This window comes from Hyperolius riggenbachi, chromosome 1, assembly GCF_040937935.1.
Source record: "Hyperolius riggenbachi isolate aHypRig1 chromosome 1, aHypRig1.pri, whole genome shotgun sequence".
Taxonomy (NCBI): domain Eukaryota; kingdom Metazoa; phylum Chordata; class Amphibia; order Anura; family Hyperoliidae; genus Hyperolius; species Hyperolius riggenbachi.
In genome coordinates this window covers 279,840,888-279,858,261 of record NC_090646.1, presented here as the reverse complement: position 1 = coordinate 279,858,261, position 17,374 = coordinate 279,840,888, and the positions used below count along the sequence as shown (strand labels likewise).

At 40.6% G+C, this 17,374-nt stretch overlaps 1 protein-coding gene across 2 annotated transcripts in view; it reads right to left on the bottom strand.

The window, feature by feature from the left end:
* The window catches only part of RASGEF1B (RasGEF domain family member 1B), a 274,935-nt gene that overhangs the window by 10,642 nt on the left and 246,919 nt on the right, over window positions 1–17,374 (bottom strand). For both annotated transcript variants that reach the window (XM_068271137.1, XM_068271136.1), the window contains 9 exons: window positions 12,158–12,340; window positions 11,072–11,194; window positions 10,550–10,687; window positions 6,483–6,695; window positions 6,330–6,401; window positions 3,714–3,809; window positions 3,527–3,629; window positions 876–955; window positions 390–485 (listed from right to left, as the gene is read on the bottom strand). In XM_068271137.1, coding sequence (XP_068127238.1) covers window positions 390–485; window positions 876–955; window positions 3,527–3,629; window positions 3,714–3,809; window positions 6,330–6,401; window positions 6,483–6,695; window positions 10,550–10,687; window positions 11,072–11,194; window positions 12,158–12,334 — 1,098 coding nt within the window. In that variant the 5' untranslated portion in view covers window positions 12,335–12,340. The remainder of the gene's footprint in view (window positions 1–389; window positions 486–875; window positions 956–3,526; window positions 3,630–3,713; window positions 3,810–6,329; window positions 6,402–6,482; window positions 6,696–10,549; window positions 10,688–11,071; window positions 11,195–12,157; window positions 12,341–17,374) is intronic.

Below are 17,374 nucleotides of genomic sequence, written 5' to 3'. Positions count from 1 at the left end.
GCCCGTGAGTACGGGCCAAACCATTGTGTGTGTTTGCATCAGACATCACCTCATTAACATACTACACCATATTGGGCTCTCGGTTCTCCCCCTTTCTTTCAAGCCAGTACACAAATAGGACATTTATATACGTCCATTTAGCATGAAGTGGTATAAAATGGTTTCTGGTTGGTTGCTGCACTCTGTGCAATGCTCTCCTCTGTCATCTGCTGTTCATTGCAGTTGCCAGCTGCAGACTAGTTGTAAAGAGAATATTGATTTCCCCCCCTTTATTCTTGTCAGTCATTAGCCTCCATCTGTGCCCATTATTGTTCAGATGTGATGTGTAAACAATAGCAACATCTGTCCTTCCATCAGAATGCGTTTGCTGAGCTGTGTGGACGACATACCTTCTCTCTGTTGCTGTGAGCAGTTAGAGACCTTTGAGCTGCTCCACGCAGCGCTGTTCTGTAGTTGTAAAAGTTGCTAGAGGGATCCATCTGATGCTGCAATAACAGAAGCATGCAATGATTTTCCATAGAAAACACATGAATGGTCACACAAACGATGTATTGGAGTTGACAGACTTGGGGAAGACTGAGCACAATTAAACAGCACACTGAATTGAAAGCTAGTTCAGCTCAGAAGGACATGGGCAGATCACTATAGCAACTTGAGAAAAGAAGAGGATATTATGTAAGAGAGCCCAATTAGACTGATGCTTTTATTAATCCAACGTGCATTAGAAGAGTGGCAAGTTACTGGAATGACATTCATGCTTATGCTTTTCTTATCATGCTCCGTAGCACACTGGAGTACTAAGAAGAGTGGATTCTAAGAACCAAAACTGCTTTATTTAGTAGCAGAAGCAGTTTCATATCAACAGTATGACGTACCTCCAGGATATCAAACTTTGCAGTCTTGACTTTTGCCCAGGTTTTCTTGAGTCGAGATACGGGGCTCATATTCATGCCAGCTGTACAAAACATCAAACAGGTACCAGGTTACAAAGAAGGTCCTTCCAAGAAGTTAATCAGTATCAAAACTTGCATGACTTTAATCAAGCTATTTACATGAAAAGGACTATTGTTATGTTTCACACACCCAGTACTTCAGGATAAATATTATTTTAGGGTTGATATATGGATTTGTTCTATACTAGGACATATCACCTAAATGCTTAACGCTGTTTTGGTTAGGATTTTTGGTGTCTCCTATCAAGTTTCAACCACTCCCCTGTATGCTTGTGGAGCTAAACAGAATGTAGTGAGCCCTAATTAATATGAATCTGAAGACATAACTAAAGTTGTTTAGGTGATACCTTTAATGACTAACTGTACTAGATTGCTTTGCAAGCTTTCGAAACGAAGTTTCTTCTTCAGGCATGTTTCAGAACTGGATCAGAAACATGCCTGAAGAAGAAACAAAGTTTCGAAAGCTTGCAAAGGAATCTTGTACAGTTAGTCATTAAAGGTATCACCTAAACAACTTTTGTTGTTGTGTCTTCGGATTCTCTCCATGACTAATACCAGACCACACACACAACTAATTAATAAGCACTCTCATTCACATGCATTATATCAAGGCAGTCTCACTTTCACACCATTCTGAGATATTTTTGGAAAATGTCTGAAACATGGTTCAAATGAAGGCCTCATCTATACTGACGAGTATGGTACCCAATGGGTTAACCAGTTAATGAAGAGACCATGAAGGTTTTTTATTTTTAGTCTCTGAATCTTGGAAGCATCAACCCAGTATAGGTAGAAGGGACAACATCAATACTGCAGCCGGAGGCTTTTTTATACTTAGTATTGAGACGCTGACATTTAGTTGCTATGACGCCTGACGCCTAATGTGACGTACTTTAGTCCCGCCTTGTATGATGTTCTCTATTGGTCGGCGGCTTTTCTGTGAGTATACTACCTATGACGCCATTATATTATCCTGTCGGCGTTGCGTTGATTGGTCGGCGGGCTGAGAGTTAGGTACTGTTACACGCCTCCGGTCGTTCTGATTGGGTGGCAGCTTTTTCCCAGTATGCTCTGCTGTCGGGAATAGAGCTTCTTGGCCCCGATGTAACTACAGGTTTGTTTGATACCCGTTCCTGCCTTCCATCATAATTTAACAGTGGGGATTGCTTGATTATTTGCATTTTGCTTGATTATTTGCATTTAGATTGAATGTGAGATTTGGATCGTCACAAATATGTTAGTATTGTGTCTTAATGTGAGGGACACTTACAGCCAATCAGTAGGTCTGGCTGGCATGTGGGTTTGGCCTGTATATGCAGATGGTCTGTTCTCCATCAGGTCCTCTAATTTGTATACCTTCTCTGATTGGTCATTCCATGTATATATGTGTGCATTGATGTGTGTATGGTTTAGAACTGGGCAACTTCTTTTAATGTATGTCCTTTTGTACCAATAAATGAAGATATATTTATGAAGGTGGTGCGGATTCCTACGTTCTAATACTATTGGATCCTGTGGTGTCCGGGATTATTTTTCCAGCACACCTGCCATTCCAGGTTGGATGGCTGGCCAGTGAGTGAGACTTCACATCTAGAACTAATACCGGACCACACACAACTAATTAATATGCACTCATTCACATGCATTATATCAAGGCAGTCTCACTTTCACACCATTTTGAGATATTTTTGGAAAATAAATACGCATGCTGTCTGAAACATGGTTCAAATGAAGGCCTCATCTATACTGACAAGTATGGTACCCAAGGGGTTAACCAGTTCATGAAGAGACTATGAAGGTTTTTTATTTTTAGTCTCTGAATCTTGGAAGCATCAACCCACTATAGGTAGAAGGGACAACATCAATACTGCAGCCCTGTCACACGTTCCTCCAAGCAAGAATTATTTAGCAGAGGTGTTGCTGTAATAACCATGTAACAATGACTAGCAGTGATCTGCAATAGTACAGTAAGTTACATACTGCTCCAACAGGGTCACCAACTTTGCCTTTCTTCTGAAATGGAAATTCTTATCAGACGTGACCAGGTTTACCAATTCATTAAGGGCTCGTTTTCACTAGCGTTGTGGATGAGAGGCGATCACTGCATCGCCTTGCATCCCCCCGCAGGTACTTCCGGTTGTCATCCATACAAAACGTGCTGCAGCAACTGCAGCATGCTAGCCATAAATTCCCCCGCGTTGCATCGTGCCAGATTGCGTAGGTAAATTTGCGTCAATGGAAACTACTCCATTGACATGAATTGGCTGCAGTTTCTTTGCGTTGCAATGTGGTTTCCGCATAGCAACACGTGAAGTGGAAACGGGCCCTAAGAAGAACTTGCTGAAAGATGGGTTTAGTCTGCTCCGATTACTGATTAAACTACAAAGCAAACTGCTCAGCCCTAACCAGCAGTAAATGGTTAAACCACCTCACAGAAGAGGACGTTCCATGGTCTGACAGTCTATCACCACTTCCATATTTCCTAGTCAGTTGTGTGTACTCATGTCTGCATAGAAACCAAAGTTCTAAAAAGGAATGAAGTTGCTGTAGTTAATTATCAGTTGATTACTCACAAATGATTGCCATCAGAGAGTTGAAGTTTCCAATGTTGAAACACTCCCGCGCCACATCAATAAAGAACTCAATTATCTTTGCTCTGTGTTTCTTCTTAACAGGCTATGGAAGAAAAGAGTGTCACAATGCTGCAAAACACAGGACTAAAAAATAAAATAAAATGTTGCCATCATTGATGTCTCTCACCATGCAGATTTCTGTTGCAACAAGGTAGCTGAGCCGATTAAACCACTCTACATAGGCTTCCAAGTTCCGAGTCCTTTTCCGACTATTGTAACAGCTCTGTTCAGACAAAGGTTATACACATCTCAAAATACAGAATTCTTACCAGAAATACGAGGCAACAAAATAAGGTCAAAATATGATGAAAGCATGTAATCGTAACCTCTGTACAAACATTAGATAACGACTGCTGCAGCCAGTCATTATTGGTCAGAGCAGGCAGCAATCCTCTGCCTCTAAAAAAAAAAAATTTCACTTGTCCTCTACAACAAACCCTGCTCGGGGGTAGCAGTTGTTTGGGCAAATGTAAATGGCCATCTGCCAACAAAATCCAACATGAAGGGGGAAGACGAATACTCCTCCATGCTTTCCTGTTTCCATAGGAAATAATCATGCAGATTGTAGTCAGATCTAGCTTTGCTTTTCTACCAAATTCTCATGCCAGTATAGTGTTATATTAAACAAGGTGAGGCGAGTTGTTACATTGCAATAACAGGGTCCATAAACAGTGTGATTTTGATTAGATTTATAGACCAATCAAGGAATGAGAATGATACTTAAAGCTTCTCATGAATCAAAATCACTATCTGTAACTCCTGGAAACAAAAAAACAAAAAACAGGCCTTATCAGAATCAGAAACAATTTCGCCAAGTTTGCACTTACAAGAAATTTGTCTTGGCAGTTGCTTAACCGCCTTGCCGGTTATCCCGAGCTCAGCTCGGGGTAACCTGCGCAGGAGGATTTCTCAGGCCCCGCTGGGCCGATTTGCATAATTTTTTCCCCTACACGCAGCTAGCACTTTGCTAGCTGCGCGTGGTACGCGATCGCCGCCGCCACCCGCCGATTCGCCGCTACCCGTCGCGCGCAGCCTAGCCAACCAGTGCCAGGCAGCGCTGAGGGGTGGATTGGGATTCCCATGACGTCGGCGACGTCATCCCGCCCCGTCGCCATGGCCGCTGGAGTGGGAGGGGTGATGCCGACGCTCAGCGGCTATCATCTATCGAGCCCTGGACTTGCTACACGATTTAAAAAAAATAAGGAAATTAAAAAAAAAAAAAAAGTTCTGCGCGGCCTCCTTGCCGGCGTGAATTGAACCGGCAAGGAGGTTAACAAACACAAACAAAAACAATACAAAGACAGAGTGTGTATATTACAAGTCAAAAGAACAGTATGTAAGAATAATGGCAGTAAGCAAGGTGAGAATTGTTTATTTTCAGTTCTGTGCTGATTACTTTCAAGTCCTAGCAGCTCTAGCGTGGTTCTGCATTAAGTATGGCTAATGCCTGAAGATAAAAAGCGGTTTCTGTGTCTAGAGGTTTAGTTGTGATTGACCGGAATCTTACTCCTGAAGGCATGTGATGGAAGATGGAGTGTGCAGGGCGAGAGGGGTCAGAGGCAATCTTGGTCACTCTCTTTCTGCACTTATACTAGAAAATAATCATTTGAGACCAATGTCATCAGTGTATGTGATCATGTGCAAGACGTATGTACTTGAAATTATTGGTAATATTAATTTACATTTTCAGCAGTGGTACATCAAAAAATATCAGTAACAAAAGCCCACAATCTAATGGTTGTACTGCAGACAAGGTTCAATTATGGGAAAAAGCAAACTTACTTACAATAATGGTCTGGGATACAGCAGGAGACTGGATCCCTCCCCCCCCCCCCCCCCCCCAGGAAACTCACATTAACTAAGGTGGAAAGCTTTCAAACCCCATGAAGACAGTGAGCTGGGCACAGTGCTAGACACTTACCAATTTCTATTACAAAAAACTCACGTAATACAAGCCATCATACTATGGTTTAAGGACCACCATTTAATGTTTTTATTTTTTTTTTTTAAATACAGTAAACAAAAAATGTCCATTCCATAAAATACACTACAAATTACTGTTTTCCTATATTGCTGTCACGTACAGTAGGTGGTAAAAAGCTGACAGATTTTTGGGTTATCCATCTCCTCATGGGAAATTTTCAGTATTACCTTTATTCTTTACAAGCTCCCTGGAAAGGATCTATACAAGGATGTCAACAAGCCTCCCTAATTGTTGCACACTATTTTAGCAGTTGGATTGAGCAACTGCGGTTCAGTAAGTGCTTTTGTAAATAAAGAAATAACTGAGAATCCCCCCATGAGGAGATGGACTAGTCCAAAACCTGACAGATCAGTCAGATTTACACTACCTACTATAAGTGACAGCAACATAGTAAAAAAAGTAACTTACGTGTGTGTGTGTGTGTGTGTGTGTGTGTGTGTGTGTGTGTGTGTGTGTGTGTGTGTGTGTGTGTGTGTGTGTGTGTGTGTGTGTGTGTGTGTGTGTGTGTGTGTGTGTGTGTGTGTGTGTGTGTGTGTGTGTGTGTGTGTGTGTGTGTGTGTGTGTGTGTGTGTGTGCATTTTAATCACTTGAGTACAGTCTCTGGTCCCTTAAGGATCAGAGGCTGCTGGTACAAAAATGGGGCCGACCAACCTCACACCGCACAGACCCATCGCTCTCACTGTTACCCAGATTTGTTACCAAATAATTCAAACAGTGATAAGAATGACGTGCATTTTTATTTCAAAGCATTAGGGTTACCTCGTTGTCTAATGGATCCTTCTGTATGAACGCTTGCACAAACTCCTCAGGTCCAATGTAACTTAGCCTTTCCTGTAATGCAAAGCAGGACATTTAGAAACACACACAGACTACAGCAGTCACAGAACTTTTATAGCATTTGCTGCAGCCTACCAGTTCTATGTGAGTGAGCTGCTGAGCCACGGTATAGGGGTCACTACAGATACTGATGATATCTCTCTGTATGGACTGCGGCTTGCTCTTCAGGATGGCCATACGGTCTGCAGACTGGGCATTGATTCTGGCAATAAGTTCTTCATACTGACTCAGTGCAGCAAGTTTTCGTATCAGGTTCTGAACAATTTGCTGGACTGTTTTTCTGTACATCTAAAATTCAAATATTACATTAGGATCAATCAAAATGCAAAGTAAACTGCCTACATTAACACCGTGCTGGAGGATGCCACTCATTTACTAATCAACAATCCTGCTCACCCCTCCATAACACAGCACATGCAGCACAGCTATTGTGTAAGCCATCGTGTCAAGTTACCATGAAAGTCAGTGGGGATCGGAATGATCCTCCATGATATGGTCCAATATGGCAGTCAGTTAAAAATGAACAATCGCCATGGACAGCCTGCATCGTGAAACATCATTTAACAAATCTGTGTCATGAAAAGCAGTTTGCCACAAAATAAAAACATGAAAAAAAAAAAAAAAAAAAAAAAAGCATCAAGGGCATGAACCTTAATCCTTGCGATACACACAGTCCAATGTCTCTACCATAATATAAGAACAATTATCAGCCACCATGTAGAATCATCTTGTATAATTTATCCCTACCTTTCAATCTGCACAGCATTTTTTATTGCTGTATCACTATTTTGTGTACCGTTGTTTAACGCTGTAATGTCCATGTGTGACATTAACATTGTAATGTCTCTCCTATCCATTGTACAGGGTTGCATAATAGGTTAGCGGTTCAATAACTTTTATAAATATTAACTGGAAGTTTGAAGACAATGCAAGTAAGAAGCATACGTCGTTTCTTATTTACAAAAAAATGACTATGTGGTCCTCTTTGTTAATCCAAAAGGAAGATATTGTGCTAGCAGAAAATGTATCCCTTTTTCCACACGAATTTTGAGATCCTCTTAACAATATAAACTGTCTCACCATGGATGGGAGCGTGAATCATGCAGAAGTTATTTTGCTGTATTCTCAGCAATGGCTACACACTTCTAGGAATGCCTGTGCTCCCAGCCTTGTCCTGCTGTTTAGCTGCCGTCTTGCTATTCTGTGCCCATACAATTAATGAACATTTGGCAATAGGCCCTTCCCTCTAATATTTCAGGCAGTGGAATTTGTCAGCACAAACACTCTTGATGTTTGATCCCACAAACGCCTGCACAGTGCCACGATCACAGGATCGGTTCAGCCCTCAGACTCCCAGTAAACAAAGGCTGTTCTGATAAGTTTCTCTAAGTGCTGAACAACACCAGCTACAGTCTAAGAACTGCACAACAGAATTTCTTTGAAATTTGACTAATTCTACAGCTGAACCATTAAAGGACTCCATTTTGCTGATACTGCTCTGAACACAATACTGCAATGTGTTTCTGTGGAAAATGTATCACTCAATCATCCAAGTAAAATGTATGAAGGTTACTAATGGAGGATCAAAATAATTAACTGTCCTTAAGTCAGTAACCAAAAGATATTTTTTGATATCCACTTCCATTGGAAACATATTAAAATGCAAAAGGACAGCTGTATGTACAAATACAAAACATGCAATATCCATGTGGCACTGGACTGAACTAACCAGGAACAAGGCCAGATTCTAGGCTGCCCCGCCCCCCCCCCCCCCCACACACAAAATGGTTTTAATTCCTTTGTATTAAGTTACCAGACTTCATTATCCTATAAGCATGTACTTATAAACGTAAGGTGCGTACACACGCACTACTAAAGAGAACGACGGGTCTGTCCGCTGAGCGGATTGTTCAGAAACAGCCTTATCAGTCTGCAGAAAGACTGTACACACGCACTACTGTCAGGAGAACGACCGCCCATCGAGAGGGTCTGACGGACCCGTTGTTCTCTGTAGTAGTGCGTGTGTACGCACCTTTAGAGTATGTAATGTATCTTATGCTTCCACAAGGTATATGGGCCTGATGTAGTAAATTAAGTAAAATTGCCATGCGCAAGTAGCACACAGCAATTTATACTGTTTCTACTGCTGGGGAAGCACAAACCACTGATCGTTTAAAGTGACAATCTGGCTTGTGTAAAGGTGTACCCCAGCAATGGCTGCTACTCTAACAATCTAGAAAATTTAGCAATCCATGCCTTACTGTTATAGTATTTTCTTCTGTGAGCTGCAGCAGGACTCCTCCCACCTAATTTTAAACAATACCCACCTTTCACAACCCACCCCCTACTTTTCAAAGTGTCAGCACATCTGTACATAGCAAATAAAGCAGCATTCATTTCAACAGCTAAATCCACACCTCTAGCCAAAGTATCTATAGGCTATAGGATTAGTACATTAGCGTTGTTGGGGCAGAGATTATGTTTTTAGAGCAGATACTGATTTCCTTCTGTTTTAAGAAGGTAAATTACACCAAGCTTTGCTTTTTTAGTAGGAGGGCTTTTTGGTTCCTTTTATCCTACTATACATTCCTAGAAGTTTGGGTCACCCTGAGCTGCTTGGTTACTCCGTTGTACTCGTCCAAGCCCTATTTCATACAGCTTTATCAATCCCTGCCATGTACTGATGAGGACCAAAAGTCCGAAACAGGCTGTCTACATGTGGGTTTGATAAGGCTGTGTAAAACTTAAAGCTATAAGCTTGCTATACACCAGCGGTTCTGGATGCTTGCTTGGCTTACAAGGGCGAAAAGGGATAATTTGCATATTCAGTAGAGCATTGTGGGTAACCACATATGTTCACTTATAACTGAATTATTGCAAATTTCCTTCTGTTTTAAGAAGGCAAATTACACCAAGCTTTGCTTTTTTAGTAGAAGGGCTTTTTGGTTCCTTTTATCCCCCTATACATTCCTAGTAGTTTGGGTCACCCTGAGCTGCTTGGTTACTCTGATTTAAAAGGAACATGAAGTGGATGCTACTGTGAACAAGAATATGGAAGCTGCCATGTTCATTCCCTTATAAACAATGCCAGTTGCCTGGCTGTCATGCTGAGCTTTTGTGTCACACAACTACAAGTATGCAGCCAGTGAAGTCAGAACAGTCAAAGGTTCTGAACTGCATGTTTATTCTGGGCCAGTGACTTAAGGTATTAGAGCCAGAGCATCTGTACAGAAGTCAAGCAAATGACATTAGTAAAGAAAAGATGCCTTATGTTTGTTAGCAGTCATTTCGTGAGAAACAAGCAGACAGCATAATTTATAAAAATCATATGATGAACTTGTGTGAACTGCGCTGCTCAAGAAAAGGCTGCACAGTCATGCTTGTACATTTCTATAAATGGCCAACAGCAGGGGAGGCTGGTCAGGGCAGTATAACTCAGAGGGAAAAAATGGGAAATGCACAGAGTAATTTTCCAATCAGACACAAAGCTATTGTGAGCAGTCAGCGCCTTGTGATAAAGCACTGCACAATGACAGGCACAAGGTTATGAAGGTCGCTGTGAACTCACTGTGGCAATCTGTTGCAAACTGTCATGCATTATATACATGTGCGTTGTGACAAGTGGTTGCTGCAGTATTTTAATTTTAAAAAAAAGCATTTTTAAAGAGTTCATTCCAAGGAATATTAATTTGGCAGGATAATTCAGTCTGGCAAAGAATACGGTCTCCCAAGTTGTTGCGTTTAAAGCATTAGGATACAGAATTACAGAAAACATATGGGAATTAATATGCGGCCAGTTAATTTCTGTGAGGAAATAAAAGCAAACCATACAGTGTGACAAAACGACTGAATGGGAGTCTTTCAGCATTAGCAACATTAGACATTTATAGACTCCTTCAAACACTGGGGGTTATTTAGCAAGATAACAAAAAAGATTGGTTGCTCAGCATTGTGCCATTGTCTTTGCTCTTAGTTTGGACATTAGTCCAGACTTAAAATTATCCTAACTACAAAGCCATATCTATCATAAGACTCATGGTGAGAGGGGCATGAAAGGCATCAGATGCATAAAGGCTGGCTGGAAGATCCTCTGTAGAAGCCTCCCATAGACTTCCCAATCAGCAATTACAGTGGTACTCTACCTCATCTCCATGAGTGATGCGACGGGCAGTATCTTTTAGATTTCTCATCATCCGCTCATCCCTGAAGTCATAGGGGAAGGTCTCTGTCCATTCCGACAGCAGCTGAAGGATTTTAGGAGCAATTTTCCTCATGTGACTCTGTAAAAGAACATACAAAATTCTCATAAAAAAGGTAACAACCTAATAAAAAGCAGGTTTTGATGATTTTTTTTTTAATTTTTTTTTTGTAAACTTATGGACTTCCATTTAAAATTGGAGCAAACAAAATCAGGCATGATGAACTTATTTTTTTACTGAAAATATTTACACTCCATTTGAAAGGCAAATGCAGAAGAACTGTTTTTTCCCTGAGGTATTTCTTATCCATCCACTCCTATGATTAAGCACAAGTGGGGCAGATAGTGGAACTGCTTTATTTTCTCAGGTCAGCAGCAGAATTAACTTCAGAAAAGCAGTATGGATCCAACATGTAAGGTACAATTGTGTATTGTTTAATCAGCGAGGCCCATGGGGTTAGCTTACCTTGTCAGTGCCTGGTTCTTTGAGACGCTGCTGTTCAGTACAAACATGACAGACTTTAGCCATTAACTCGAAGGGATGAATGAACAGGCGAGAGCTTAGAAGGAAAGTGAAGATATATGTTCTCTGAAGACCAAAAGAAAGAAAAAACAGATACAGGTCATCTAAAATTGTGCTTTTCAAAAGGAAGAGGATAGTCTTATGTGTATTTAAACTGAAGGGTACAAGGATGAAAAATTGGTTTTAAAGAAGAAAAAAAAAAAAAAAAAAAAAAAGGTTTAAAATGTGTTGCTCAGTGATTAAATATAAAGATCAGGGCGACAGGTTATATCATGAAGAGAATCAGGGGGGGGAGCTTACTTGCGCCATGTAGCTGCGCCCCATATTAGGAGGCACATTCTGCCCACATTACAAGCCACGTATCATCCACACACTAAAGCATCAATTGCTCCCACAAAGCATAATCTGGGATACACGCCAGACCAATTTATATTAACCAACTTGTCTGATCAAGAAATGATTGAGAAAACTAAACTCTTGTTTCTCATTTCTGATTGGTCAACAGATCAATTGACTGTCAGCCAATGGATGATGTGATCATAAACAGAGTAAAGATTTCATTGTTTGTACAATTCTGTAAGCATCCTCAGATAATTAAAATGTGTCTGTAGAAAAGAAAGCCTATAGGATCTGGTGTCTGTCATTACCTATTTTTGGGATGGAAGTTACATTGTTATCACTGGTAAGTTACATTTTGCCAAGCTTGGAGAGTGTCATTTATAATGGAGTGCAAAATGTTGATACAGTGTAATTAATGATTAGTTACTTGTATACTTTGCAGCAAACTAGTGCAAATATAGAATGGTGATATTTTTGTAGCAAAAATCATGCATTTATTTAGGCTTCCAGCTTGACAGAGCTCAAACTCAGAACTCCAAACTTAGCACTTGTTATCTATCATCCCAACACAGTGTTCCAGAGATAAGCTAACTTCCAAGTTCCTGTGCCAGGAAAGCTTCCTATATAAGCAGGCATGGTGTGAAAGTGCATGTCTGGCTACTGATTTATTTTCAGTTCCCTTCAACTTACATCCGGATAGTAATCAACACTGGGCACCAAGTGTTGGATGAGTGCTTCAAGGGAGCCAGATAGCAGGTTGTTATCTTGGTAAAACAGGTCTGTACAGCTCTCTTCTTTGGACTGATACACGTTCTGGTCGAAAGTCCCGCTGTCAAACATGGTTACTAAAGAAGGTGTTTGTGGCATCCTCTCCTGTAAGCAAAGATGGACAATATTAGAAAATGTATGAAAAAATATAATAAAATAAATAAAACTATTGTACTATACAACTTTCTCTGTGTATAGGCAGCTTTAAGGGGCCCATACACTTACACGACTTCCTGCCGATATACAGCAGATTCGATCACAGTGATCGAATCTGCTGTGAAATCGTTGCGCAAACGCTTCCATCCGAAATCGATCGTTCCCGATGTCCGTGTGGAAGTTTTCGCTCGATCACCGGTGGGTCGGGAGTGCGTCGATAGTGGTGGTCGAATGTACAACGACCAACGCTAGTGGCAGCTCCACAGATTGTGAATCGGTTTCATAGTGAAATAGATTCAAAATCTGTTTGCAGTGTAGGCAGCCAATAGTACCCTCTTTAATCAGATTCGATCACAGAGGAATCTATCTGCTGGTCGATCTGGTGGCAATCGACCAGTGTATGGCAGCCTTTAGTGTTCAAGATACATAAATATAATTTAACTGTAGCAGTTGAGTGTTGTACCGTGTTAGCCATCACTAAAAGCAAGACGTTTTGAATCAGTATCATACCAGTTATTGGCCAACTTATAAAAGAGAAGCCTTTCAGCTATTCAGCCTTCCACAGACTCAAGTCTGAGGAAGGCAGAATAGCTGAAAGCTTAGGACTGGAACCCAATGGAAAGTGCAAAGCGATATCACAAATCACTAGTGATTTGTTATAGCGTTTTGCAGGCAGTTTTGGGAGCGATTTTCTTGCTCCTATACAATTCATTAGAATGGAAACGCTCCCAAAATGCTGCATGTCCTGCAACTGCGATTTGCTTAATCAGAATCACTGTATTTTCCAGCTGATTCAACCACTTTGAAGCTAATGGAAGTATATTGCCTGCAACATATGTGATTCCCTTTTGATCAATTTAGAGTAATTTATTAATGGAAAGAGTGATTGGACATGTGTCTGTATGAGCAAGCAGGGAAAGGAGAAGGAATCAATTGCTGTATAGGGTGGTGCTGCATCAGCAATACAGCTCTTTCCATTCAATAGATGTGTGATAGAAGTCTAGTCAGATGCAATGTGAAATGTGGTGTAGTAATCATTAAAAAAAAATAAAATCAACCAATTTCCAGTGGATTCACTCCATGCAATGGTTCAACCAATTTGCCATAGCAGGCTATTATCGACCTTCTCGTAACTTCCTGCGTGCCCCCCCAATCCCCCCCCCCCCCCCCCCAGATCACTGCTGGCAAAGAACAGTCTCAATATACCACAAAGTGTACATGAAAATACAACCTGATACAACCAAGAACAATGTTTAAAGAATGTGGCTTTAACTGAGTACTGTTTTATGTTCTAGAAGGCAAAAGTTTTCCAGTAGAAGGTGCGTTTTTTGTTCTTTGGCTATATTATCACTGGGATAAATCAGAGCTTTCATATACATGTCCAAACGATGCTACATTAACATGTCTATAATGAAATACACATGACCACATACATCAAAATAAAGCTTGCTTGTGTTATAAATGGGACAATAGTGACCATTTCACTGACAGAGGAGTAAACACAGGTACCCATCCTAAATTATTTTACGTTTTCTAAGGACCCGATATTGAACAGAAGACTAGAGCAGGGAACAGATTGGGCGGACATCTGATCACAGGAAGCAGGAGTGAAGTGACAGCCTGCAGAGCTTGCTTTCCATCTGTACTGCTTGTCTTTCAGCAAAGAATGGCTCTAAGTGCTCTGGGCAGACACTGTTTAGTTATTAGCAGAATTCAGGGGACCATGCACTACTCACACACTTGCAGCTCGTGCTGCACAACCAAACAAAAGAAGCATTCCATCAACCAAGAAATGAAGGAGTTCAGTCAGCAGACAATAAGAAAGGGTCCCAAGTCCATAATACAATACACACAAATCTAGGCTTCTGTGGCTTTCCCTAATAACTCTTCTCTTTCTTGAAAGAGAATATTTGCATTAAAATAAAGAAAGGTCTCACGGTCATGTAAAGAAAACATGCAGCCGCTTTATACATCTGCTTAGCTATAGGAACTGGAGAAAAAAGAAAAAAAGGAAAAAAAAAAAAAAAAAAAAAAAAAGGGAAAAACAAACTCAGTAGTCCAAGTCACACTGCAGAACAGACATGTCCTATGATATAACGGCTCCAACTGTTCCTCTTTGGCTAGACACAGCGATCCAGGGCCAGCTAAGCAGGGGGAATACTAACGAACATTCTTTCCAGGATTACAGAACTGCTCAAGTAGGAGCAAACAAATCTCTCATTCTTATTTAATTGAAGGTAATGATTACAAGTAAGTAGGTCAAAATATAATAGAAAAAATGACAAATGTATTGTGTCTCTACCTATGTGGTACTATTCAGACAGAAAATCACTGTACGCTAATCAGGAACCCTTTCCTAGGCTCAGAGATTCCCCAAGGACACCATCTCCATGGAGTTAGTATGTTCTTCCTGCGTTTGTAGGTTTCCTCCAGTTGTCCTGTCTTTTGCACACAAACTAAAAACATACTACTGAGTTGCCGAATAACCTGCCCCTAGCAAGGAGATATTAAAAAGACATTGGCCTCAATTCACTAAGCTTATCTTCTGTCTTTAATAACGTTTCTAGAGTTATCACCATGGTGATGAGACATGTAGTATTCAGGAAACATTTTACCTCAGGCAAACCTAAAAAGTTAACTCTTCAATCCTTAAAATAACTCTAGAATTCTAAAGTTAAAGACAGGCTGTTAATTAACTGCGTGTGAACATAACTACAGAGGAGGTAACTTGAAGGAATACTATCGATACCCAAGTGTTCTAAAATGACAGTGTGCAAATAATGTCTAAGTAGCTGTGTAAACATTTTCCTACTTTTCAGGTTAAATATCAGAGGCAAAAACTGTAATTTATTGAGGGTAGAATTTAGCTATATTGGGACAAATCAATTGCAGAAGGGGTGTCTGCTTCAATACACAGCCAGAGTTGCATATCAGACTACAGAAAGAAAATATCAAACATATCAAACTCTGAAAGCAAAAACAGTATGAAAATCTGTGACAATTAGTTACATTTCCTCTGCTCTCTTCAGACACTTAAGTCAGAAACACAGGACACAGGAGCTGCAGCTGTTCTCTCTGTCACACACAGAGCTACACATAGAGGTAACTGATCAAGTGTGAGGGGAATTTCCCCTCTCCTCATGGCTCAGTCAGCCTTCAGATTTGGCGTCATTAAAGTTTGAAAGTATTTTGCTAACAGTAAACAAAGAAGTTGCTACTAAAATGTATACACCAGTACTTAGCATCACTTCCCAAACAATTCCTGTGTCAATTGAAAAAAAATATGTGAATAAATAGTATTCCTTTAAGGAATGAAGAGATAAGATAACTCTCACTGTGTGGTGGCAAGTTTTCTCTTGCCTTATCTCCAGCATGATCTTAGTGAATTGAGGCCATTGCCTTTCACAAAACACTGGGGATATTTCCTGGACAGATTTTTGCATTACAAAAGTTAAGGCCTCAACTGATGTATTTGAAGCCTGTAGAGGTATATGTCTTTTGTTTAATCGGTGATCACTATGGACCTAGAGTTGTGTGTATGTGTTTTTCTGTGTTTGTATGTTAGTGCGCGCGCGTGTGTGTGTGTTTGTATGTTAGTGCGCGCGCGCGTGTGTGTGTGTGTGTGTGTGTGTGTGTGTGTGTGTGTGTGTGTGTGTGTGTGTGTGTGTGTGTGTGTGTGTGTGTGTGTGTGTGTGTGTGTGTGTGTGTGTGTGTGTGTGTGTGTGTGTGTGTGTGTGTGTGTGTGTGTGTGTGTGTGTGTGTGTGTGTGTGTGTGTGTGTTTATATGCAAATTTAGAAAAAAAAATTGTAATCAGATCATTCCCCAGTGCATAATCAACATGTATTAGCGTCCAAGTATGTTCCGTATGTTGCCTGCCATGAGCCGAGAAATAACTACAGGCATCTTTAAATTGATCTCTGAATCATATTAATCTCTAGTGGCAAATAAAAAAAAAAAAAAAAGCTCTGCGCGAAATTGCTGTGCTAGCTGCAGAAAAGGTCAGTTCCTTTAATCGACTGCAAGCCTAAGGGCGTGTTGAACCTGCGCGACTATGCTGATATCACCGCCTAGACTATGTCAGTAAATATTACATGTAACATGCACAAACATACTAGGCAATACAGTAAATGGCAAGACAGTGAAATCAATTGTTTCTCTGAGAAGGTACAGAGGCCCTGCCAACACATTCTTCTTCTGCATGTAACCAGGACTCAAGTCTTATTTGCACTAAGCTTATGCAACATGAACCTAAAGAGCTTAGGAGAGAATAATAGGATTAGGAGTTGCTTGTGGGCACTCAGCTGCATCACTGATAGAATGGCAAAAATAGTATCTGTCCTATTTAGTTGTTAGATGGATTAATTAAGTAAAGTCAATCTTGAGACCCCTGCTTCCCTGTTTTAGCTGCTTAATATAATCTGACATTCTGCGAAAGCATTTGCCTGAATGCTAGATGGATTCCTTGTCTTGTAACAGCACTAGGTATTTAAAGTGGACGTGAACTCAGAACTTCCTCCCTGCTCTAAAAGATAAGCAACAGCATATTAACCTTTAAAGAAAAATATTTCTTTGTTACAGCTGATACAAATACTGCAATAAATCTGCAACGTGTCTACTTCCCGCCTTCATGGAAGCAGACATTGTTAACATCCTGATTTTACAAATGAGCTGTCTGCCATGGCAGTCAGCAGACACAGCTAAGGGATCAAATTACAACTTATGCTTCGTCACAGATGAGGGGAATTAGACTGGCTAAACTCTCTAAATACATACAGGGTGCATTTCTCTAGGTTTTCCTTCTGCCCTGTGCAAGAGTTTATGTCCACTTTAACCGATTGAGGACCAGGGGTTTATACCCCTCTAGTGACTAGGTGATTTTTTTATGATTCAATACTTCACAACTCTAACAGTTTATTGCTTGGTCATACAACTTAGCACCCAAATGAATGTTACCTCCTTTTCTTCCCACTAATAGAGCATTC